We start from the raw sequence: 23,097 nt of genomic DNA, 5'->3' as shown, positions 1-23,097 counted from the left end.
TACTGGATAAAAGGTGTAACAAAGACATTTTACTGGATAAAATATGTAACAAAGGCTTTTACAAGAGAAAAGGTGAAACAAAGGTTTTGCTTGACCCTTTGATATGGTAAAACAAATATTTATGTCTATGCAGGGGAAGATTTTGGTCATGGTTGCAAAGAAGTCTTTGCCGTTGGCTAATAAAGGCCTCAGTGAAGCTTGCTACTATAGTGTTTAACGAATGGTAGGGACCTTGAACAATAATTTTCAGGGTTCAGCTTGAAGAGATGTTATGCTTGAACTAAGGTAGTAATAAGTTTGTGACTACATGTCTCAACATGAGACGAATCAAAGTACGTCAGTAAAAACAACTTCAACTGCAGTATTTAGATAATGAGCCTGGTGTGAGATGTGCTTGGCATAACCTTGATTTAGTGGAAGGCGTATTTCACTTGAAAAATAAAATGGCATGGTGCTTTGACTTTGGCTTTTATCTTATTACAGATGAAGTTTTGGTTACTGCGATGAAAGTTGTGGCTTTAACTACAAGAGCTTTGGTTTGAGAAATGCTTGCAATGAGTGTTGTAAGTATTTTTTTTACTTGGCTAAGGAACCAATGGTAAGGTTTATCAATACATGCTTGGTTTGAAGGAAGCTTGCAATAAAGGTCTTAGCAGTATATGAGGTTTGGTTACCGCAATAGAAGTTCTGGCAACACCTATTTTTAGTTGACAAGGCTTGCAACATGGGACTTTGGTTTTATGTGAACTGCTTTGGCTAAGAATCGGTGATAGTTTTGATTTTAGCAGTAGAGGAGGATATCTCTGAACTGGTCACAAGATTTCCCTTTCAATGACTAACAGAAGGAATCAATCGTATTTAGGGATTTTGGCTAACTCTCTATGTACTAGGTTGATGCGAGGAAAAAGTGAGGTATGAGATTGCTGCAAGGAAGGGAGGTGATACGGGAATGAAGAAGAAGAAAAGGGAAGTTGGGCTTTTTTGACATGGACTTTGGGTTTCAAAGGAGAGGCTAGCCCAATTCTCTTGTTCACCATTTCGTTCTTGATTTAAGTGGGGTTGGATTTCGAGCCCAACACCAACGAAACTAAATTAATAGATGAGCATTATGTGTTTCCGTAACCTTCCACACCACACGCACTTCTGCAAGCCCCAAGAGCGTAGTCGTGACTTGGGTCCACATGCGTGGCATGACGGTTCGAGAAGATATGTAATTTTTTGTATTTCCGAATGCGGTTTGCATATGTATTTTCTTATTGGACTTAAAATGTGTGTAGGGAATGTCTCGTGCTTTTTTGGGTATCAACAGTCTTTTATTATGGGAATAATATTTTGACTTGCATATTATTGATTTGCAAATCATTCGTATTCGTGTATAGTGTCAATATTGTTAGTTGATCATGTTAAAAATGGAAAAACTTGAGTAGAACCTGTTGATTAAATAGGTAACATGACCCAATTCGTTTTTACAATTTTAGTAATGATCCTTGGTGAAATGGTCGCAGCCTCCTAGTGGCAGAATGAAACTAAGTGTCGTCGGATTTATTTTCCGGCGGCAACATAGTAGGAAAGCTGTGATTTTGGTATTTATGCTTCGCTGTAATCGAGTTATCTTTCCGTTATGTCACAGCTTTGTCAAAGCAAATAGAGTAGCCAATAGTGCACTCTTTGCTAATTGGTGCTTGTTAGAATACCTGTATTTTGTAGAGTTTTCTGATATTATTTCAGGACGTGCTCTCGATGCTTATTGTAATCAGGGGTTTAGGCTCAATGTCTCCCCCTTGTACTCGGCAGTTTCATTAATCAAGGCTGGAGGGTAGCCGCACCAAGCCCTCATTTCAAAAAAATAAAAAAAATAAAAAAATAATTCAATAATAAGAGGATTACTGAACAAAAAGAATTAAATAACACAAACGACAACATAATGACACAAATGATGGAAGATGACACAATTTCAACAAATGACAGTGTTAACTCAAACATAGCTCAAACATAACCCCGCTTATTTAGCATGTCAATGGATTCAATTTTCTCAACCCAAAACTACTAACTTTGAACCGGTTCATAAAATTGTCACCCCTCATTCTCACCAACAGACATATAATTCTCTTATCATAGTAAGTAATCCCATTCATTTACATCATCAAAGGACATAGAAATCAACCTCACCCAAACAAACGAAGCTCTGCCTTCTCTCTAGAAACTAGAGAGAGAAAGTAGATCTAAAACCATCCTCCCTCTTCTCTCTTGCCGAGATCTAGATCCAATCGGATCCTGATCTCCGGCTTGAGAGTCGGGGGAGCACTCTCTTGTTCGGGCTTCTAGTCCCAGTTCCTTTGTTGTTTTGTTTGCATCTTATTTTTCCCTTCCCACCTCTTCTCCGGCTAGTGGCGGTTCTGGAGGGGATGATGGCTCAGGCTACTGGCGTGGCTTTTAGGCAGGGATGCGGCTCGGGGTTGGTGGATCGGTGCTCGATGCGGGTTCTGGCGTCTCCACTGGTTCTGGGATCGGGGAGGTGGACGGGAGCTAGTTCTCATGGCAGTTTCGATACGGCGGTGGCTCTGTTCCTTTCTTTCGGGTTCCAGGGTGGTCGGCGATGTGGTGCGGCGCTGGGTTACGGCGCGGTGGTGCAGGGCTACGGCATAGCGATGTAGGGCTATGGCGCAGCGGCGTGGTGTCGGCGGTGTGCGCTGCCAACCGGTTTGGTGTGCCACAGCGCCTCCGAATGTGTGGTGGTTAGGCCGAGCATCTGTTTATGGGCCTTGCCGGTGGTTTGTTCTTCCTAGTTGCTCTATAGTTAGTAATTTCTTTGTGCTCGTTGTTTTATTGTTAATAAGTCTATATCCTCTTGGATGGAATTAGTCACTATGGATTCCAGATTTGCTTCGTTCTACACTACCCCTAAACGATCTAACGCCCGTTTGCGGTTTATTCGTTCCCCAATTGCGTGTGGCTCGATTGCTTCGGCAAACACACACTGCTAGGTTACTCGGTGCTTCATGGGCGTTCTTGAGCCCTATGTGTGTCCCAACCGGTGTTGAAAGAGGCAAGATGGTGCTATGGCGGCTATTTCTCTTCCAGCTAGGATATGGAATCGGCGGCAGTAGGGTTCTGAGAAGGGAGATGTCTTCCTCTTGGGGCCTGATAGCTATTTCTGTAGGGTTTTCTTATCTAAATGTTTGCTGGGCCTGTGTGCCTCATTTGCTGGGCTTGTGTGCCTCTGTATCTGGGCCTTTGTGCCTCTTTATCTGGGGTCTTATGTACCTCTTGTATTTTGTTATCTGGGGCCTTTTGTGCCTCTTTATCTGAGGTCTTATGTATCTCTTGTATTTTGCTTGATCCTTTGGATCTTCTAATACAATCATTGACAAAAAAAAAAAGGACATAGAAATCCAAGCACATTGGACCATAAATTTTTACAAAGAGATTCATGTCTTCTCCAAATTACCCATACAATTTCCAAAAAGTAAATTTGCCCCTTTTTTGCGAGGCATCTCCTCCTCACAGTCGACCCAAAATAGCCAGTCTGCCGAGTATAATGAACGTTCCAACCAAAATCGCAGGCAGATTTCCCCTTCTACTACTCTCTTCTGCTCCTCTGCTTCCCTCCTCCTCTCTTCGTCCCAGAGGTGCTCTTTAATCACTCCCAATCGTCAGTCTCTCTCTCATTTTCTTTTTCCATTTCAAGCTTATAGCAAACGTAAAACAAACACACTGAGCTCAACTATTTTGTTTCGTCTTGTTCTTCGTTTGCTTCAGGCCTGCGCAGATTGGGCTTAGTGCCTATAGTCCGCAGCTGGAGATTGAAGCCCGGCGTTGAGCAGAAAATGGCTTGGAGCTTGGAGAAAGTGGACGCCGCCGGCGTTGAAGTTTCTCAGTTGGGGGTTGTTCGTCCGGCGACTGAAGCTCATACCGAGGAGGCTATTGAAGCTCTTAAAGCTGGAAAAATCATTGCAGTCCCTACGGATACGCTATACGGCTTTGCCTGTGATGCTTGGTATGTGAAACTTCTGACGCACTCCATGTGTTTGTTGAAATGCCTCAATGAGTACATTCTTGTTTCATGGGTATTGGGTCTTCTTAGAAACCCATATATAGTTTGGTGTGATTGTGTATCCCTGTAATGGTGGAGTGTGATTGCAGTTCATTGGAAGCAGTTCATCGGATTTATGAGGTTAAAGGGCGAAATCATACGAGTCCTCTCGCAATTTGTGTTGGGGATGTGCCGGATATTCAGCGCTTTGCTGTCACTGATCACTTGCCTCATGGCTTGCTTGAGTCTCTCCTTCCAGGACCTGTTACTCTTGTACTGAGACGAGGTTTGTAACTGATAGACTCATTGCATTTGTGGATACAGAACGAAAATAACATATTTTTGATAGCCACCACCATATAACGATGCTGTAAATCAATAGGGATGATTTTGTTTTCAGTTTTACAATCTTTCAAGTTCAGTGTTGAATAAGAAAAGCTAGCTTGGGTCTTTTGCAGGGGAGTCGAGTATGCTTGAGAAGTCTTTGAACCCTGGATTGGAAAGTATAGGAGTCAGAGTTCCGGACTGTAACTTCATCAGGGGGATTGCCCGTGGACTGGGGAGTGCATTGGCCCTTACCAGTGCAAACCTGAGCGGGCAGCCAAGTAGTGTTTGCATCAAAGATTTCGAGAACCTCTGGCAACATTGTGCGTATGTTTATCAGGGTGGTGTGCTTCCTTCAGGTCGTGCAGGCTCAACAGTTGTGGACCTTACCAGGCTAGGCAAGTTCAAGATTCTTAGACCTGGAAGGTAAGCGTCCAATCCGATTGACTAAGATACTTTACCTTAGTGTTAAATGGCTGAGCAAAAAGAATTATTAGACATTGCTTTTGATGCTTTGTTATTTGGATCTAGAAGAATTTGTCGAGCCCGTAGTAGTTCACTTCATACTATAGATGGAAGTAGATTTATCTCTTGAGTGGATTCTAGTTTTAAGATATCTTAGTTGGTTTGTCAAGTGCATCCCTAAAGATGAGAGTAGTGACATCTCTTTTTTATGGATCAACAAGGTGGTGGAATAAGGCTCATAAGTGGTTAATTCTCTGTATGATAAGTTTGGACTTATGCACATAACATGAAAGGAAAAACTTCCTTTATCTATTTTTTCTTTGTTACTCTTGTTTCTTTTCCTTTTGGCTCTGTAAATTGTTTTTTTTTTTTTTCACTCCTAATAAATTGGTCCATCAGTCTACCGGTATCCAGGTTTTTAACTGGACTGTGTTTTGGCATTGCAGTGCAAGGGAAGAGACTGTTGCTATTCTTGAAAGGCATTCTCTTGAAGAAGAAGGATCATCTACTTAAACCACGCGTAACCTCCCTTTTGCATATGTTTTGAATTTTTTATGAGTGATGGCTTGTAAGAAGAGCTTAGGGACAAACATATTGGATGCTTGATTTTCATGATTTTGTAAAATTGTTATAATTTTCACTAGTGTAATGATTCTTGAAGTATTTTCTTCTCTACATCAAGACTCATCTGATATGTAAGGTAAACCTACGGTGAGGTCCTGTTCTATCCATATAGGAGTTCTGTTGGGGGAGCAATATTTCCCATCAGCCTCCTGGAATTACACCGAGTTTTCTACATCAGGATGTCGCTGGAGTTGCTCTAATTTCTTGTTTGATTAGATTTTCATTTAACCCTACTTATCTGTGTGCATGATTGTGATGCAAATATCATTCAGTTACCTAACAATAAGCCTAACACATTCTTTTTGCGGCATTGCTCAAGCAAAAGAAGATCTCAAGTCCTCAACTACTACTCTCCGTGAAATAAACATTTTTTGTGTGTATGGAAATGTTTCTTTTTTGGACTTGGTGGTCAAAAAAATAGGGTGGGTGCTATTCACACTCATTTTCTCTATTCACACACACTCTATTTTTCTATATTTGAATTCAATTATGTTTTTTACAAATTATCCTAACTCTCATCCTTTATAATTCTATTTCTTTTTCTCTTTTCTTTTATCTATTATCTGTTTGGCAAGCCAATCATGAATCAAACATCATTATGCAATAAATCAATTTCCTTTTACCTATAAATGAAGGAAAAATAATATGTTCATTAAGTGGAATGGACTGTATTATTAGGCAAAGAAAATGCTTCACAGGTAATTACGTTCATCCAACTGAATTTAGATCGCAAAGTTTGTCCTCATACAAATAGGAGGGGTAAGATTCATGTTTTACTCCCTTGTTGTCTCGGGTTCCCATATTATACTTAACTTACTAAAGTTTCTTGTCTCTTATAGATTGGTAATAAGCCATTTTCTCGGGTTCCTATATTGCACCAAGCTTAACCCTACTTTTCTCTATGTACATGATTGTGATGCAATGGAAGACCTCAAGTCCTCAACTACTATTCCTCGTGACCCTTAATCTCTCTCCTCTGCTTCTTGTGTTCCTGTACTTGATTCAATCATACATCTTGCGGCAAGTTTCTCCACAAACTCTAAATAAACATTTATTTTGTGTATGAAAATATGGTTTTGTTTTGGACTTAGTGGTCAATAAAAGAAGGGAATTAGTAGTGATCCACCTAAAGCGAACCACTAAAAAAAACAATTCATAGTGAGCCACTTTGGGGGGTGAGCGCGTGGTCTTCACGTGACCTAGGATTTAGGTATAGTCGGCTGCAGGCAGTTTGTTTGGATAGTCGTCTTTCCCGCGACAGAAACAGAATCTCGCATAACATTGTTCACTAGATTCCTAGTTTTTCCAATCTCATCATTTCCCATAGGCCTATGCTGTTTTGCCTAATTTTAGCACTAAACATTTGGTACAAATGGAATTTTAACTTGTCTTGAATCTTCATCCTAACTCATTTTTTCCTCATAATCTCGATAGTCACTTAAACGCTAGTTAAACATGTGAGTTTGTACACAGACTCACGGAGTGATTAATCACAATGAAGTAAATTTATACAAACAACTGAGCAATACCATCAACATCAACTATTATATCAAGAGATCATATTTAAGAGTGAAAAATAATGTACATAATTAAACAGCACGTTATATATGTGATATAAAATTTTACTATGATGAACATGACAGTTTATTAATTACTGTAAATAAAATGGAATTCATAGTAAGTTGATATCAACAAATAAACTACAACCAACAATACACGCACTTTGTTAATGACTACATTTTGTGTGTGGTTTCTTAAATTTTTAGATACCAAAAACGGGACAATTACCAGAAAAGAAAAAAAAAAAAAAAGATACCAAAAGAAACGGTTTTGTCCATTTTGCATGAGTCCAGAAATCCACGAAAACAATAGAAAATTCCTCCAATAAATTAAATGCATTTCCAAAAATCCAAATCCTCAGAAAAACACAAGTCTCTCTACCTTTGACAACTCATTTCAATCCCACCACCGGTTTTCCTCTCCCTCCCAGAATCCAGAGCCTTCTTATTCTTCTTCTCCTTTCACTCTCAGTACCTGTCTGAACATCAACACCAAGGTAAGCAAACCATCAACACAAGTACACAATCCACCAATTGGGCATCTTTTTAAGCTCTCTCTGATTGTTGATTTTGTGAAACACGCTTTTGGGTTTGCATGTTTTCAGCACAATTGATTCAAGGTAGTTTTTTTGTTTTTTTTTGTTTTGATGTTTTACTTCTGTGGTGGGGTTCATGTGAAATTTACCCACAAAAGGAAGAATTCAGTTGCTGTGAATCAGTTTACTGTTTGGTTGCTGGGAAAGATCAAATTTTTAAGTTCTAAGAATTTGAAGTTTTGCTATTTGTTTAAATTCTAAGATAAAATGATGAGCAATTGTTGTATTTTGTTTCTGTTATGTTTAAGAAATGATGAGTGTACTGAGTTTGTGGAAACTTTTGCTTTGGAATTTGTGAAGGTAAAAGCTTTGGTGTTGCAGAAATGGCTACTGGAGCTGTACCGGCTTCCTTTACGGGCCTAAAAGGCAGGGAGACGAGGTTGGGGTTCACTAAAAGCATGGATTTTGTGAGGCTTTCTGATTTGAAGCGGTTTAAGTCTGGCAGAACTAGGATTTCAGTGATAAGGAACTCGAATCCTGGATCGGATATTGCTGAACTCAAGCCTGCATCTGAAGGCAGCCCTTTGTTAGGTTGTTAAACTGCCTCGTGATCAATTAGTGTTATTCCGCCTTTGCTTTAATGCATATTGTTGTGTTTTAATAATTCAAACTATTTTAGTAGCTGATGATTTGGAGGAAAGGGAAAGCAGATATGCAGTGATCAATGTGTTTGCTTTGGTCAGCTTCCTGGTTTATCTAGAAATGCTGAGCGAGAGATAATTATAGTTATTACTAGTTGATTGTAAGTCTACGATTGGTCAATGATTCATTTGCAACGTAGGAAAAGATCTTGCTTTCATTGGATATTTTTCTGAAGAAAACTACATAGTAACTCCCAAAACCTTCTGAATTATGAGAAGTAGAAGTCTTGCCTCAAGTGGACCAAGTTATTGTATTAGATTTGTTGAACTAAGCCTCGCCTTGGTATTAAATGGCTGATATGTAGGCCTCAGTTGAATGGGATATTAGGTAGTGGTTGCTTTATCGTTTACTTCTGTGTTCGTTTTAGCTAAGCAGATAAGATGCAATTGGTAGTACATATTAGCACTACTATGTATTTCTTTCTACCTCTATGGGTTTCTTTTACTTTATCTAAATTTTTGTTTTTGTCTTTAATGTAGTTCCTAGACAAAAGTATTGTGAATCCATACACAAAACTGTCAGAAGAAAGACAAGGACAGTGATGGTTGGAAATGTGGCTATTGGCAGTGAGCATCCCATAAGGATTCAAACAATGACAACAAGTGACACAAAGGATGTATCTGCTACAGTTGAAGAGGTAAGTGGAGCTACTTAGTTTTGAGCAAACTCTGTATATCTATGATATCTGGCATAATTCTCCTCTTTCTGTGTGCTCTGATAGTCGGATTTACTTTTCCTTACTTCAATCCCAAATCTAGTATATGAGTTTTCAAAATCCTTAGTCTTAAGTTTAGATATACAAAAGTATGATAATGAGAAAGGTTTAGGTTGCACTGCCAAAGACAAGATTTGATTGAAAGCGTGAAACCATTCTTAAATTAGCTGAAGATGTGTTAGTATGACATCCTTAGCATTGTCAAACTGTTTTCTTTTTATGGATAATGACTTAACAATGTTTTTTCAACCGAAAATTGCTTAATATTTTGAGCTCTAGAGAATAACTGCAACTATATCAGTAATGACTTGAAAAAGCTGGAGACTTGTTACTGGTACCTGAAATTTGATTAAAATGACTGTGCTGTTGGTAGGTGATGAGAATAGCAGACAAGGGTGCAGATATTGTTCGGATAACAGTTCAAGGGAAGAAGGAAGCAGATGCTTGTTTCGAGATTAAAAATTCCCTGGTGCAGAAAAAGTAGGCCTGATTTCTCTTTTTTCCAGTTGTATTTAGAATCTACTATATACATTGTTTAAGGATTAACCATGTTGTAATCTGTGTGTGCAGTTACAATATACCTCTGGTGGCAGATATTCATTTTGCTCCTTCTGTGGCATTGCGAGTTGCTGAATGCTTTGACAAAATTCGTGTCAACCCTGGAAATTTTGGTAAACAAGTTCAATTGAGGTGTATGTTTTCTAAATGAAAGCAGTGATTGTGGTTTCATTGAGCTGTCTTGTTGCAGCTGATAGACGCGCACAGTTTGAGAAGTTAGAGTACACAGAAGACGACTATGAGAAAGAACTTGAGCACATTGAACAGGTTAAACCATAACTCTATAGTCTATACATATGTGATCTCTTCTAATATGCATGATTACAAGCTTATTCCTTGTATGTGTATGTGAGTAATGCTAGGTGAATAACCTTTTGGCGTACCACCTAGAGACCGCCTTATGTGCAGCTAGTGTAGCATAGCCACTTAAACTAGCAGACCAATCGTAAATTTTCATTAAATGATGTGGATCTGCCACATTAACTGTCACATAAGGTGGCTAGGTGGTTCACTGAGCTTTATTGAAAACAAAATAAGGAGATTAAGGAGGCAAGTCTTTTACAAACTATGAAACCCATGTTGCTGTATTGTCGAGGACAATGTTGCTTCTTATTGACATCAATTATTGTCAGTGTAGATGAACTGGGGATTTCAATAAGCACATCATATCTGTGGGTTATGTGAATTCTCACAAATTAATAATCATTACATTTATGACTTCGTATCATGCCTCAGCTCGCTTCAGATTTGCAGAAAATCTGATCCAGCTGAAATAAACCTTCTCCATGCAAAGGGATTTATCATTATCAGATATGACCAATGAGCACTTGCTTGCATTCAGTTCTTGTTAATGTAAGAAAATTTTGTTTTTACTTCACCAGGTTTTTACTCCATTAGTTGAAAAATGTAAGAAGTATGGAAGAGCAATGCGTATTGGCACAAACCATGGGAGCCTTTCAGATCGTATAATGAGCTATTATGGGGATTCACCTAGAGGAATGGTGAGCAAAATATTCTTCCTTTTGCTGAAACTACTTCGAGCTTGTTTGATCTAACTACAATCTCATTCGGTGTCATCTGTGTGGCATTCCTCAAACAGGTAGAATCTGCATTTGAGTTTGCGAGGATCTGCAGGAAGTTGGACTATCATAACTTTCTTTTCTCAATGAAAGCAAGCAATCCGGTTATCATGGTCCAAGCTTATCGCCTTCTTGTGGCTGAAATGTATGTTCAAGGCTGGGATTATCCATTACACTTGGGTGTCACTGAAGCTGGAGAAGGTGAGGATGGACGGATGAAATCTGCAATTGGTATTGGAACCCTTCTTCAGGTATGATTCTTGTCTTGGCTTTAATGGCTTTAATTATATGGAATGACTGTTTCGTGGAGAATTTTAATGATGTGGTGATGTCATGGGTGTAAAATCATCAATTTTAAAGGGATTATCCTGGTTTCTGTGCCAGTAATGTGATGTCTGTTAAACCTTCATAAGGTAGTAGCTGACTTTAAGGTCTATATCAATTTTCTATGAACTGCTGAATGTGCCTATAATAGATGCTAGGCAGCATCTGTGGTTGTGATCCAGCACTTTATTCCTTATAGTTGGATTTAGCCTAAGAATTTTTACATTTGTTATAATGGAACTTGGAATTATGTATGCAGGATGGTTTGGGTGATACAATTAGGGTTTCACTTACTGAAGCACCTGAGGAGGAGATCGATCCCTGCAAAAGATTGGCTAACCTTGGTAAAAGAGCAGCTGATCTCCAGCAAGGAGTGGTAGGATTCTATGACTTCCTGTCTTTTAATACTTCCTTCATTCTCCTTTATTTTAAAAATTGGAACACTTATCAACTTTCAACTTTACCTGTATCAGGATCCTTTTGAAGAGAAACACCGACATTACTTTGATTTTCAGCGGCGAGCTGGTCAACTGCCAGTGCAAAAGGAGGTCAGCCTCTAAGATCTTGACACGGAATCACTTTCTGCCTCATAATGCTTCTCTTAACAGATATTTTGATACATAAACAAAACGCAGGGTGATGAGGTGGATTATAGAGGGGTCCTGCATCGTGATGGCTCAGTTCTGATGTCAGTCTCCCTTGATCAGTTGAAGGTACAGTTGTCATCAAACATCCTTTATTTCATCCCTTACCTCCTAGTTCTCTCCCTTTCAGTGGGAAAGAGGAGTAGGTATTGAAATGTGTTCTGGTATTAGAGAAAGTACATTAACCTTTTCCCTTCTTTACAGACACCAGAGCTTCTGTACAAGTCACTTGCAGCAAAACTTGTCGTGGGCATGCCATTTAAGGTCTATTTTTATCGTCCCGATTACACTTTTTAGCATGAGAGATTGCACAATATCAAAATTTACCACAATCATTGACATGTCAATTCTGTTGATACAGGATCTGGCAACAGTTGACTCGATATTATTGAGACAACTACCACCTGTTGACGACAATGATTCTGTGAGGACCCTACTGAAATTTTCTTCATCTCTAGTCACACACACTCGCATATTGTGATTTACTCTTGAATACATTGTTCAAGCATTAAACTCAATTTTATTTGTTAGTTAGCTCACTGCAACAATGACCTGATAATATTCTTTAAATTGTGACCAGCGTCTGGCTCTCAAAAGGTTGATAGATGTAAGTATGGGTGTTATAACGCCATTGTCAGAGCAGCTTACGAAATCATTGCCAAATGCCATGGTTCTGGTAAATTCAAAGGAATTATCGACTGGTGCATACAAGCTTTTGCCAGAAGGTACAGGGCTTGTTACAGATTTTTGGGTACTTATACTTGATTGAACTTAATGTTATCATAGTATTGCAAAGGTATAATAATTTACTGGTGGCCTTTGACGTTAATTCATAGCTGCCCCTTTTAAGAGGGTCTATTTCCATCTAGAGATATGAAAAGCTCTGTGTAGGGGGGAAATGCTACTCCTGATCATATATGCTTGCAATTCTCATCATGTGAATCAACTACTTCCCAGGTACACGCTTGGTCGTCTCGGTCCGTGGTGATGAACCCTATGAAGTTCTGGATCTTCTCAAGGGCCTTGATGTTACAATGCTTCTCCATGACCTGCCATTCAGTGAAGAGAAAATAAGCCGAGTGCATGCAGCAAGGAGGTAAGAATTCTAAATTTCCATTAAATATCTCAACATTGCAATGATAAGGTTTCCAAACCAGTGAGGCATTGCAGACACTTCATCAATGACGAAATACTATTTGCTTTTTTCCACAAGTGCTCATTCAGAATCCTTGGCATTCATTTCGTCTAGTGACACGAACCATTTACTCTATTGTTCTAGGCTTTTTGAGTATCTCGGAGACAATGGTCTAAACTTTCCTGTAATACACCATATTCAGTTTCCAAGTGGAATTCATAGGTAATCACAAGGTTCACTCGTTTCCTCTTTTGTCAGATATCTATGGTATTAGGACTTCTATCTTAAATGCAATTAATGCAGGGATGACTTGGTTATTGGTGCTGGTACCAATGTGGGAGCCCTTTTAGTAGATGGGCTTGGAGATGGTCTCCTATTAGAAGCCCCTGACAAGGATTTCGATTTCATTAGAAACACATCTTTCAATTTACTACAAGGTTGTAGAATGCGGAACACAAAGACGGTAGGGGTTCTCTTTATGAATACAAAGAGTTGGACGTATCATGAAAAGATGATGGTTTTGAATAATTTTTGTACATGCATAAACCTCATTTCAGGAGTATGTCTCATGCCCATCATGTGGAAGAACTTTGTTTGATCTGCAAGAAATAAGCGCACAAATACGAGAGAAGACATCACACTTGCCTGGTGTTTCAGTAATTACCTAATTCTTTTCTCTGTAACTTGATAATCCTTACTGCAGACCTTATAATTTTAATAATACTGATGGGTTTGTAATTTATTCTCGATTTCCTTTGTTAGATTGCAATCATGGGTTGCATTGTAAATGGACCTGGGGAGATGGCAGATGCAGACTTCGGGTATGTTGGTGGTGCTCCTGGAAAGATTGATCTTTATGTTGGGAAGGTATTTTCTCTTTCCGACTTGAAATACTTTTAAGAGTTTACTTGAATCATATTTTGTTACAATTAGCATGCAGTAGACATTCCATCTCTTATTCTGCAAAGTACCTTATACAAGTCATGATCATTATCATTTGTTGAAATCTTCAAAAGGGGTGAACTTGTTATGAGGTTGAATTTTGTTTCAGACTGTGGTGAAGCGTGGAATAGAGATGGAGCATGCAACTGATGCCTTGATCCAGCTAATAAAAGATCATGATCGCTGGGTTGACCCTCCAGCAGAAGAGTGAATATGCACAGGGGAATAAGAGGAGGGTTGTCCTCATTACGTTGTATGCTAAGTTCCCATAGTTGAAATCAAAACATGGTTGGAGCATAGAAAGATTCATGTAAAATGTTCCTCATCTAGTATACAAAACAACGGTGTAATTCTCCCATTAATAATTGAAAGGATTAGGGTTTAGACTGTTTGGTAGATAGTGCAAAATAAAACTCTTAAAGAACAGGCTGTTGATATATTAGTTATTCCTCACTCTTTTTTTTTCCTTCTCTTTTTTACTTTCATGTTTACTTAGTTGTTGTAGTGTTAAAGTTTCAAGTGTGGATGAGATTCGGAAAAAACATAGCGAACGATCAATCTCTTTGTTGAGACGAACAATCATTTGGAGTCACAGAAAGTTTTGGAGTCGTAAAAAAAAAAAAAAAAAAAAAAAAAAAGGAATTGTTTTAACTAAAAATAAACAATCAATCTCGATCTCCTTGTCGGACGAGGAGATCGATCGTTTGAAGAGGCCGAGAGTTTTAGTTCCTAAACAATCGATCTCTTCGCCAATAAGGGTTGGCAGGATTGGCAAAAGCAAGGATCTTGCCTTCTGATATCCCAGCTTCAGGTTTCAGTAGCTTAGAATAGGACTGCCAATGAACATGCAAATGCAAAATTTCAACTGATGAGCTGGCAAAGTTGTATGCATATTGGAACAGTGTATGGTTCCACCAGAGGAAACTATATTTACCTGCAGGAACAAATTAAGGCATGCATAAATTTTACAATAACAAAAACAAAGGACAGATATTTCTCAAGTTCAATATAATGTAGTGGTGAGTGGTAACTCAACAAGAAACTGATAAAATGAAAGAAAAAAAATATCATTGCAATTACACTGCATTAATTGGACAATGCATGTGAATAAACTTGATTTCCATATCTTAAATCATGCCTTCAAGTAAATATCACTCTAATTAGACACTGTAAATATATGTTTGGCATTGTGATCAATTGAAACAATCATGATCTAAACTCTTTACTTCTTGACTGAGGAAATAAATTCAGAAAATAGAAAGACCTTGAGATTGGCTATTGGAAGAGAAAACGCCTACAAGTTCATCGATGAGTTTAGTCAAGTAGATTTAGTGCACTAGATCAAGCTTCTAAATTACAAATTTAATATTCCTTTCACTGATGCAATTTTGCATTTTTTTTAGTTACATGGAACCAGGCTTGATAAACTAGTTCAACTCTATCCACATATATGGAGAATGCCAACAAAGAGTTGATATTACAGAACAATTTTGAATCTGAAGATATCAAAGAAAGGCAGAATTTGAAAATGTAAACCTGTATTCGTGACACTGGTCCATAGACAATGCTATGCTGCATTAGTAATAATTATAGCTTTTTGTTCTCCAGTTGCGCATCGGTATATAATTCTTTGCAGTCAGTCCTCTGTTTGGGACGATAATTGTCCCATCAGTCCTGCAATAGCATTATTGTTCAGATGTCAGTCCTCCATTTTGCTACGAATGTCAGTTATTATCTCTGAAATGGGGAGATTTTCACAAAAGGAAACGATACCTGATAAACTTCATCATCAAAAAGTTCACCGGTGAGGTAAACTTCATCATCAGAAAGATAAACTTCATCATTAGAAAGTTCAATGTTTGAGGTTCTCTGCAGGGATTAGCTTCAAACAAACGTCTTCATTGGGTGGCATTACAAGCTGGACCCCACAGCTTTTTAAGAAGACATCAATGTTCTTCCATTGATCAATAGTGACTCGACACTTAAAAGGGGGCAACGGACGCGTATAACCGACTCGACAGTGATGAAAAGGTGACGGATGGCACATTTCAAGGAAGGGAACATAGTGCAGCCACACATGATCCGACTCTCTTGAATCAACCTGTACATCGAGGCCATTTGAATCGTAATCGAATACCTGTACTTCATTGATGTAAATACGGACATCAAAACAGCAAACAGCAGAAACCTTATGAACGATTTGATCAACAGCAACACAGACAGCCAATCCTGTGTTGTCCCATTTGAAATTTGCAAGTGTTTCAATACAAAATTCAAATTGTCGACCCCCCTTGAACTCCATTTGATAGCTGAACCACTTTGGAACCTCACTTCTTGGAACTGGAAATGTAATTGTGAATTTGGATTGCTGAGAAGATAGGAGTCGGGAGAAGAGATCAGCGTCCACCTCATCATCATCCTTGTTTGCCATCTCAACCAAATTTTGACAGAGTCTCCAGCAATTAGTCAAGTCCATCTTCTTAATCATTATTTGTGATTCTTTACGCTCCAAAATGTTTGACAACTTCGAAATTCTTTCCAATGATACGCAATCCCTCAACAACAACCGGCCAATCCTTGATGGAAGCTTTGGAATTTCTACGAGCCTCCTGCAGCCTCTCAAATTGAGTTCCCTCAACTTGACAAATTTGTTGATGCATTCGGGAAGAACAACAATGGGGCTTACTGATAAATCAAGTTCCTCTAGAGTGGATGCACAATCAAGGGACGCGAGGAAATCAATATTAGACAAATTGGATCCACTCGCCGAGAATCGACGTAGCCAAGGAAGCGCCAAATTGAATTCAGTGTCTGGCTCTGGGTCCAATGAACTGCCTTCACTCCGTCTCTTTCTTTTCGATAAAGAGTCACAGTTGTCATGTGAAACCTTTGAGTAAGTTGGAAGCACTTCAGAGTCCACCTTATTTGGGAATGTTACGAGTTTTCGGCACTCGGACAACCAAACGTGCTTCAGATTTTGCAATTCATAGATGCTACAGGGTAGATCTGTGAGGTTTCCACAATGTTGGAGCCACAACTCTTGAAGATTAATTAGATATCCAATGGATGATGGCAATGATTTGATGGCAGTGTCGTTCAGCCACAAGGATGTCATGTATTTCATCTCTCCCTCAATTTCAGGGAAACTCTCCAGCCTTGTGCACCCGGCAAGGGTAATGAATCGGAGGGACCTCCAGTTGACTTTTCCAGGTAGCCTCACAAGGTTAGAGCAATAGAAAAGATTCAGGCGAACAAGCTTTTTGAGGGATCCAACCGAAGGGTGGACCTTCTTTAAACTTGTACAGTAGCTTAGATCCAGGAACTCTAAGTTTGGGCTTCCAGACAGGTCTGGACTATGTGTTAGGAATTTACATTCCCTCAAATTTAAGGATTTCAGATTTTCCATACTCTGTCATACCAAACAAGAAGAAAAAATCAAATGGAAAATTAGTAAGGTGTAAAGATTTTAATAAAGTGAACCCCTGACAATTTATAAATACCTTGAATCCTTCTCCAAAACGTGAGATGCGGCTGCAAGACATACTAAGTTGAACTAGATTCTTCATGTTAAAATCAGAGGGGAAAGATTTTAGCGGACAGTCATGCCAATCAAGTAACCGCAACTGATTCGGATAATAATCAACCTTTCCACCAAACCGTCCATTGACGTTTATAAAAATTTTAAGATTTCTCATATTTTTAAAGCATTTAGGACTCAAGCGTATCTCATTTGCTGTAGGCATCTTTATCATTACACCTTCAATTTTTTTTGTTCCCTAGTATGAAAAAGGCAATCGCATTAGCAAAATGAGTACTTATATAATAATATGCAAGTGTTTTGAGTGTTATTCTTTCTTTAAGAATTCAACAGAAAATCATATGATACATATTACCTGGATATTGGTTGTCGAATTAGAATGAACTACACACATAGAGAACAACCTAATTTGACTTCATGTGTATTTATAAATCTGAGCACATGGAACTACTTACCATATTTCCTGTTAAAACATCATGCACATCCTTATGATGGCACAATCTGCTTCGCTCACCAGGCTCTGTAGACTCTTGCCGAACTATGTCTTTTCCCATCTCTTCTAGCAAATCATGCATACTTATAAAACCTAATTCAGAAACATTTATGAGGGCTTTTTCTTGAAGAACTTCAATACTATGCATGGGGTTGTTGCGGTCACAACCTTCTAGTATTTGTATCACATCATTTGTCTTCCAACCTTTGAAGAAACAAGCAATGTCGAGGAAAACTTCTTTTACTATTTTTTCCAGTCCATCATAACTGACTTTGAGAATATCTTGAATGCCTTCGGGAAGATTTCTTCTAAAACCATCTAGCATAGCTTGCCATTTATGTACCGGTCTACCACATAGATGTGAACCCAAAACTACTAGGGCCAACGGAAGGCCTTGAGCATATATAACAATAGTGCTAACTAAGTGCTTCTCATTGTCATCTAAAATTCTCTTATTCTTGAAGGCAATTGAACTCAAAAGCTCACAACCTTCGCGATGATCTAATTCCCTGGCTTTGTATATATGATTGACATCGTGAACAAACAAACTCTTATCTCTTGTTGTTATGATAATTCTGCTGCCACGACCAAACCAATCAGGTGCTCCGGCTAATGCGTCTAACTGATCCGATTTATTCACATTATCAAGAATTAACAAAATCCTTTTATGTCTCAACCTTTCACGCAACAAATTGATTCCTTCATCAACATTGATTACTTCCAGTTTGCCCCCTAGAATCTTTGAAAGAACAATGTTCTGTAGGTTGGCTAGACCTTCATATGGCACTGAACGTTCTCTAACATTTGCCAAAAAGCAACTATCTTCAAACTCATGGACAATTGTATTGTAAACAGCTTTAGCAATTGTTGTCTTCCCTATTCCACCACTTCCCCATATCCCTACCATGCGTACATCACTTCCCCCAACATCTAAGCGTTTAAGCATGTCTTGTACACGAGATTCTATCCCGACTGGAAATTTTGCCACATTCAATGGGGTATGTTTTATTACTTGTGCAGAAATCTCTTTAATGATTCTAGCAATAAATTTAGATTCATATTCATGCCTGTCATGTTAAAATCAAATGAAAGATTTAATAAAAATAAAAACTTGCTACTTCGAAAAAGAGCGTAGTATTGTATAATAATCACACACCAACAAACAAACAAAAACAGACAAATTTGCTATAAGTAAGATTAAGTGCATGATGTACCCGCCCGGGAGATGCCACCCAGATAAATTTGCTGCTTCTGAAAGAGCTGCTCTCCATCTTAACACCTTGTTCTTGTCATCTTCAAATCGGCGCTCATGCTCTGCAAGTGCCTCACTAAATGTGCCTGTTTGGTGTCTTACGTCCGAGCACTTTGTAAAAGATTGGCCAAACCATTTGTTTCTTTGATCTTCTACATCCAAGGATATGAACCAGTTCATCCAAACACCACTTTGAGGATGCGTAGTTTTCAGAGAACACAATGAGAGAGAGCTTTGATCCTTCAATGGATCGGAGAAGTGCTTCTGATATTTCCTCTCCCCTTGGAAGATCATGATCATCTATGAAAGTGTTGATCCCCCTCTGAACTAAATTTCTGTGCAAATGACCTATAAAATTGTAGCGTGTATCCTCGCCTCTGAAACTCAGAAACACATCGTGTGTGTATGAACGGGTGGAAAAAGGAACAGAAGAGAATGAGGAAGAAGCACTCAATTGGATGGCCATTGAATCTAGCTTTTTGTTTGATTTCACGCTCAGCTCGCTGATGGAATGAAGAAGGAGAGGAAGAGGAAGAGGAAGAGGAAGAGGAACAGATCGAAAAGAAGCACATCTCAAAAATCGGTACACTGCTTGATCACAGTTTCCTGGTAGCTTCGATCAACGTCAATGTGAAGTCAAGGGTGGCGTGTAAGATGAAACGAAACTACCAAGAAAAGGAGAAGGAGAAAAGGTAAAGTGGAAAAGGTAGAAACACATTGTATGTGTATGAAGTATGAACGGGTGGAAAAACCAGGAATAGTTGTTGTTTGATTGCTGGTGAAATGAAGAAGGGGCAGAAGAGGACGAGGCTATCAGTAGGTGCATTGATCACAGTTTTTCCTGGAAGATGAAGCGAAACTACCAAGAAAAGAAGAAAAGGTAATGGAAGACTCTTCCAGAAGAGGACTGGATCAGTCAACTCACCGCCGAAGGAGAATCTTATAATGAGTGGGAGATATTTTGCCAATGCAATAAGTGGTTTGGTTGATAGGTAGATGCAATTGACAGTTTGTCACCGACTAGCTCTTGATAAGTTGTAAAACTGTAAAAGAATGAAGATAGAAGTTTGTTTAGAAGCAAATCTTAATGAACATGACAACCAAGTGAGATTGGTTATTGAGAGTTTGATAAAATGAGAGACGACACATTTGTATATCGACCGGTGGAAGCAAGTAGCAACTGCAATTGACTTCATACATTATTTCTTGGACTGAATGGGAAAACTGGAAAAGCACACTATATTCATCATCAGAACATAATTTTAGTTCAAAGAATTTTTTTTTCTTAAAAAAATATTATGGGTTGCAGAAGTAAGCCTCATTGCTTTCTTCTTTTTCTAGAAACATGACACAAGTACTTTTATTTTTTATTATTTCAATACCTAAGTTTTTTTTTTTTTTGAAAAGTTCAATATCTAAGTTTAATTCGGTGTGGATTTAAAATACTTGTTCAGTTATTGATTCTATAATTATAAAATATTCAAGTAAAACCCTAATTTGTGTTTGACCCAAACTCTAAGTTACTTGACCTAGTGATAATAGGGTTTAATTAGAAGAATCTAGAGATTATATTTCCTTATATGATTCAGACTCTATGCATTGTAATCCTCTATATAAAGAGGCCCCTATTATCAATGAGAATACACAGCAATTTTCTCTCAATTTCTGATTCCCTAAAACACATTATCAGCATGAAGCCCTAACCCTGAAACAAATAGCCAAACCCTAATTCAAGAATCTCCGAATACAAAACCTTAAAGCCTTTTCTGCCTCCACCTCACACCTTGAAGCATTCGATCCCAAGAGTCCAGAACCGGCCGGAAACATACCGAACCGACCACCGGAAGCTCCATACAACCCACAACAAATATTCCACCGGTTCACCATCTTCCGGCCATCCAATTTCAACCAAATTGTGTCACCAAATACCTCTCAATCAGAAGATTCAGGAACTGGAAGAAAAAACACAAAAACCGGCCTAAAAGTGAGTGAACTGGAAGACTGAATCTTCCGACAGAAAACCGGCAGAAGGAAAAGAAAAGAAAAAAAAAAAGGAAAGGAAAAGAAGCCCAGAAGCCCAAGAAGCCTAAGCCCAAGGCAGAGGCCCAGTGACACAGGCCCACAGCCACATCAGCACCAGACCCCACAGCCACGTCAGCAGAACAATCAGCCGCCACGTCAGCAACAAGAGACCCACTGCCACGTCAGCATCATCCACGTCAACATTGCCACGTTAGCATCCGAGGACCCACTGCCACATCAGCTCGGTCAGCTCGTGATCAACAGTCAATGACCGGTCAACAGTCAACTCCAGTTGGCTGTTTCCGGTCAACCGTTTTCGGTCAACTTTCCGGTCACTATTCTGGCCACCGGCTGTGACTTTTCAGGCGACTTTTCTGGCCAAAATTTCCAGCGACCTATTTCAAGGTATTTTTTTACTAAATGTTCCTCTTTTTTTAGAGTTTTTTTAATTCAATTTCTCTTCTTTTTCAGGGACTTGCAACCTCCATTCTTCTACCCCCCTTTCTTTATCATAGGGGAGACCAAATTAAGCCGAACTGTGGGGGTTCGTGCTTACTCCAAGCTTGGAGCTTGTAGAGTCCTCCAAACTTAGAGTTTGTTGAGATAAAATAATCGACCGCAAACATCATTGTTTCGATCTAATCCAACCTCTCTTGGAATCGAATTTCTTGGAAGCGACTACACTCGGAAATTTCTAATTTCTTGGAAGCGACTACGCTAAAAAATTTTATTTTTTTTCGTGGTAGCCTTTTTCACTCTGAAACTAACCCTAATCTCTTGTTCACTTTTAGGATGAGTAACCTGAACAAATTGAATTTTGCACCATTGGGAACAACTAGCTCTGAATATCACAGGTGGGTTTGTGATGTCCGCCAGCATCTCAAGGCCGATGGAATCCTAGATACGATTCTCGAGCCTAGCCATGACGTGCTAACTATTGAGCAAGCTCAAGCTTTGGAAGCAAATAGAGCAGCCTTAGAGGCAAATAAGGCGAAAGCCATCATCCTAATAACTCTTCATATGGATGATTCGCTCCAGTACGAGTGTATGAATGAAGAAGACCCCAGAAGGCTGTGGGTCTCACTCGAAGAAAGATTTGGCAATGTCCGTGACTCCCTGCTTCCTGACCTAGAATTGAGATGGCATAGCCTCCGCTTCTGTGATTTCAAGTCAGTTCTTAACTACAACTCGGAAGCACTTCGCATTAAATCCTTAATGGAGTTCTGTGGTAAAGAGATCACAAATGCGATGTTGATTGAGAAGACTCTCTCTACCTTCCTCATCTCTGCATTGATGGTTACTAAGAACTATCGAATCGATATTACTGCAAGACAGATCTCAAGGTTTCATGAGCTTATTGGAGCTATGAATGTCGCTGAAAAGCATGACAACATCCTTGTGAAGAACTATAATTCGAGATCCATGGAAACAGAGCATATTCCGAAATCCAATTATAGTCGCGCCCCTAAAAGAAGGCGCCAAGAGCGAAACCCTAACCTTAGGGATCCTTCTGGACGTTTTGGTCCATATAATCGCTCTTCTTGGGAAGGTAACAGCCAATATAGGCGAACAAGGAACCGAAGAGGTCAACGTGGAAAGAGAGAGGAAGGCAACCCCTCTGGCCATGTTGGTGGCGCCACCAACATTAAGAGCCATCTAAATGACGCTTTCAAAGCGCCTCAATCAATGGAGTTTGAGCAAAGATATGTATGTTCTCGATGTGGAGTGTCTGATCATTGGGCACATATTTGTAGAGCTCGTGAAGAACTTGTTACCGCCTACAAAGCATATTGTGAAGCAAGAGAACCTCACTATGATGAACAAGAAGATCAAGAAGATGATTTAGAGTGAAGGGTTGAAGACTATAAATCTGGCAGGGATCAATAGATCGCCAATTCTGTTTATGTCTTTATTTTTTCCAAGAGATGTAATAGGCAATTGCCATATATTTTTGTAGTAAATGCCAATGGTTTAGTCTTTCTTCAAAGTAGGCTCACCCAAAGTAAGTGTGATGTCTAGGAAGGTTCTGAGATTAGTGGTACTTAAGCGAGCCTTGCTCCACCGACATCTCTCTACTCACCTGGTCACATTTATTTTGGAATTACCAAAAGAAGTTAGACGACTATTATTGTTTTGCATTAGCTAGCATTTT

At 39.1% G+C, this 23,097-nt stretch overlaps 3 protein-coding genes across 6 annotated transcripts; 2 read left to right on the top strand and 1 right to left on the bottom strand.

Annotated features, from left to right (window-relative positions):
• Positions 1–3,453: 3,453 nt before the first annotated feature.
• Positions 3,454–5,503, top strand: LOC112165840 (yrdC domain-containing protein, mitochondrial). Of its 2 annotated transcripts, none has more exons than XM_024302523.2 (5): positions 3,454–3,652; positions 3,760–3,997; positions 4,144–4,319; positions 4,492–4,783; positions 5,269–5,503. In XM_024302523.2, exons 2-5 carry the CDS (start codon positions 3,828–3,830, stop codon positions 5,333–5,335), a joined length of 705 nt encoding a protein of 234 aa, XP_024158291.1. In that variant the 5' UTR covers positions 3,454–3,652; positions 3,760–3,827; the 3' UTR covers positions 5,336–5,503. The 2 variants fall into 2 exon arrangements, with proteins under 2 accessions (XP_024158291.1, XP_024158289.1); XM_024302521.2 differs by having other exon boundaries at positions 3,495–3,629.
• Positions 5,504–7,314: 1,811 nt separating this feature from the next.
• Positions 7,315–14,029, top strand: LOC112165106 (4-hydroxy-3-methylbut-2-en-1-yl diphosphate synthase (ferredoxin), chloroplastic). 2 transcript variants are annotated; one of them, XM_024301523.2, is made up of 20 exons: positions 7,315–7,625; positions 7,902–8,132; positions 8,723–8,880; positions 9,332–9,438; positions 9,529–9,629; positions 9,707–9,783; positions 10,398–10,517; positions 10,616–10,846; positions 11,179–11,295; positions 11,393–11,467; positions 11,555–11,632; positions 11,768–11,827; positions 11,925–11,987; positions 12,144–12,288; positions 12,521–12,659; positions 12,843–12,920; positions 13,002–13,161; positions 13,256–13,354; positions 13,461–13,565; positions 13,750–14,029. In XM_024301523.2, exons 1-20 carry the CDS (start codon positions 7,601–7,603, stop codon positions 13,849–13,851), a joined length of 2,271 nt encoding a protein of 756 aa, XP_024157291.1. In that variant the 5' UTR covers positions 7,315–7,600; the 3' UTR covers positions 13,852–14,029. The 2 variants fall into 2 exon arrangements, with proteins under 2 accessions (XP_024157291.1, XP_024157292.1); XM_024301524.2 differs by having other exon boundaries at positions 7,316–7,502.
• A 193-nt stretch (positions 14,030–14,222) lies between these two features.
• On the bottom strand, positions 14,223–19,845 carry LOC112165105 (TMV resistance protein N). Of its 2 annotated transcripts, none has more exons than XM_024301521.2 (6): positions 18,886–19,845; positions 17,634–18,738; positions 17,141–17,416; positions 15,414–17,049; positions 15,177–15,314; positions 14,223–14,574 (listed from the first exon to the last, which is right to left on the bottom strand). In XM_024301521.2, the coding sequence occupies exons 1-4, from the start codon at positions 19,221–19,223 to the stop codon at positions 15,493–15,495; spliced, it is 3,276 nt and encodes a 1,091-aa protein (XP_024157289.1). In that variant the 5' UTR covers positions 19,224–19,845; the 3' UTR covers positions 14,223–14,574; positions 15,177–15,314; positions 15,414–15,492. The 2 variants fall into 2 exon arrangements, with proteins under 2 accessions (XP_024157289.1, XP_024157290.1); XM_024301522.2 differs by having other exon boundaries at positions 14,223–14,473.
• Positions 19,846–23,097: the final 3,252 nt, after the last annotated feature.

The sequence above is a fragment of the Rosa chinensis genome, chromosome 5 (genome assembly GCF_002994745.2).
Source record: "Rosa chinensis cultivar Old Blush chromosome 5, RchiOBHm-V2, whole genome shotgun sequence".
NCBI lineage: Eukaryota > Viridiplantae > Streptophyta > Magnoliopsida > Rosales > Rosaceae > Rosa > Rosa chinensis.
Note: the sequence above shows the minus strand (reverse complement) of the source record. Positions and strands in the feature narration are given on the sequence as shown.

What these genes read in the sequence shown, in the direction of transcription:
- LOC112165840 (XM_024302521.2), top strand. Translation starts at nt 3,539, where the DNA reads ATGAACGTTCCAACCAAAATCGCAGGCAGATTTCCCCTTCTACTACTC. An exon ending in CTCCTCTCTTCGTCCCAGAG is followed by an intron (nt 3,630 to 3,759) that starts GTGCTCTTTAAT and finishes CGTTTGCTTCAG; the next exon opens with GCCTGCGCAGATTGGGCTTA. An exon ending in GGCTTTGCCTGTGATGCTTG is followed by an intron (nt 3,998 to 4,143) that starts GTATGTGAAACT and finishes GTGTGATTGCAG; the next exon opens with TTCATTGGAAGCAGTTCATC.
- LOC112165106 (XM_024301523.2), top strand. Translation starts at nt 7,601, where the DNA reads ATGTTTTCAGCACAATTGATTCAAG. An exon ending in TGAAGGCAGCCCTTTGTTAG is followed by an intron (nt 8,133 to 8,722) that starts GTTGTTAAACTG and finishes TCTTTAATGTAG; the next exon opens with TTCCTAGACAAAAGTATTGT. An exon ending in TCTCCCTTGATCAGTTGAAG is followed by an intron (nt 11,633 to 11,767) that starts GTACAGTTGTCA and finishes CCTTCTTTACAG; the next exon opens with ACACCAGAGCTTCTGTACAA.
- LOC112165105 (XM_024301521.2), bottom strand. Translation starts at nt 19,223, where the DNA reads ATGATCATGATCTTCCAAGGGGAGAGGAAATATCAGAAGCACTTCTCC. An exon ending in GGGTGGCATCTCCCGGGCGG is followed by an intron (nt 18,739 to 18,885) that starts GTACATCATGCA and finishes TTAACATGACAG; the next exon opens with GCATGAATATGAATCTAAAT. An exon ending in ATGTTTTAACAGGAAATATG is followed by an intron (nt 17,417 to 17,633) that starts GTAAGTAGTTCC and finishes TTTTCATACTAG; the next exon opens with GGAACAAAAAAAATTGAAGG.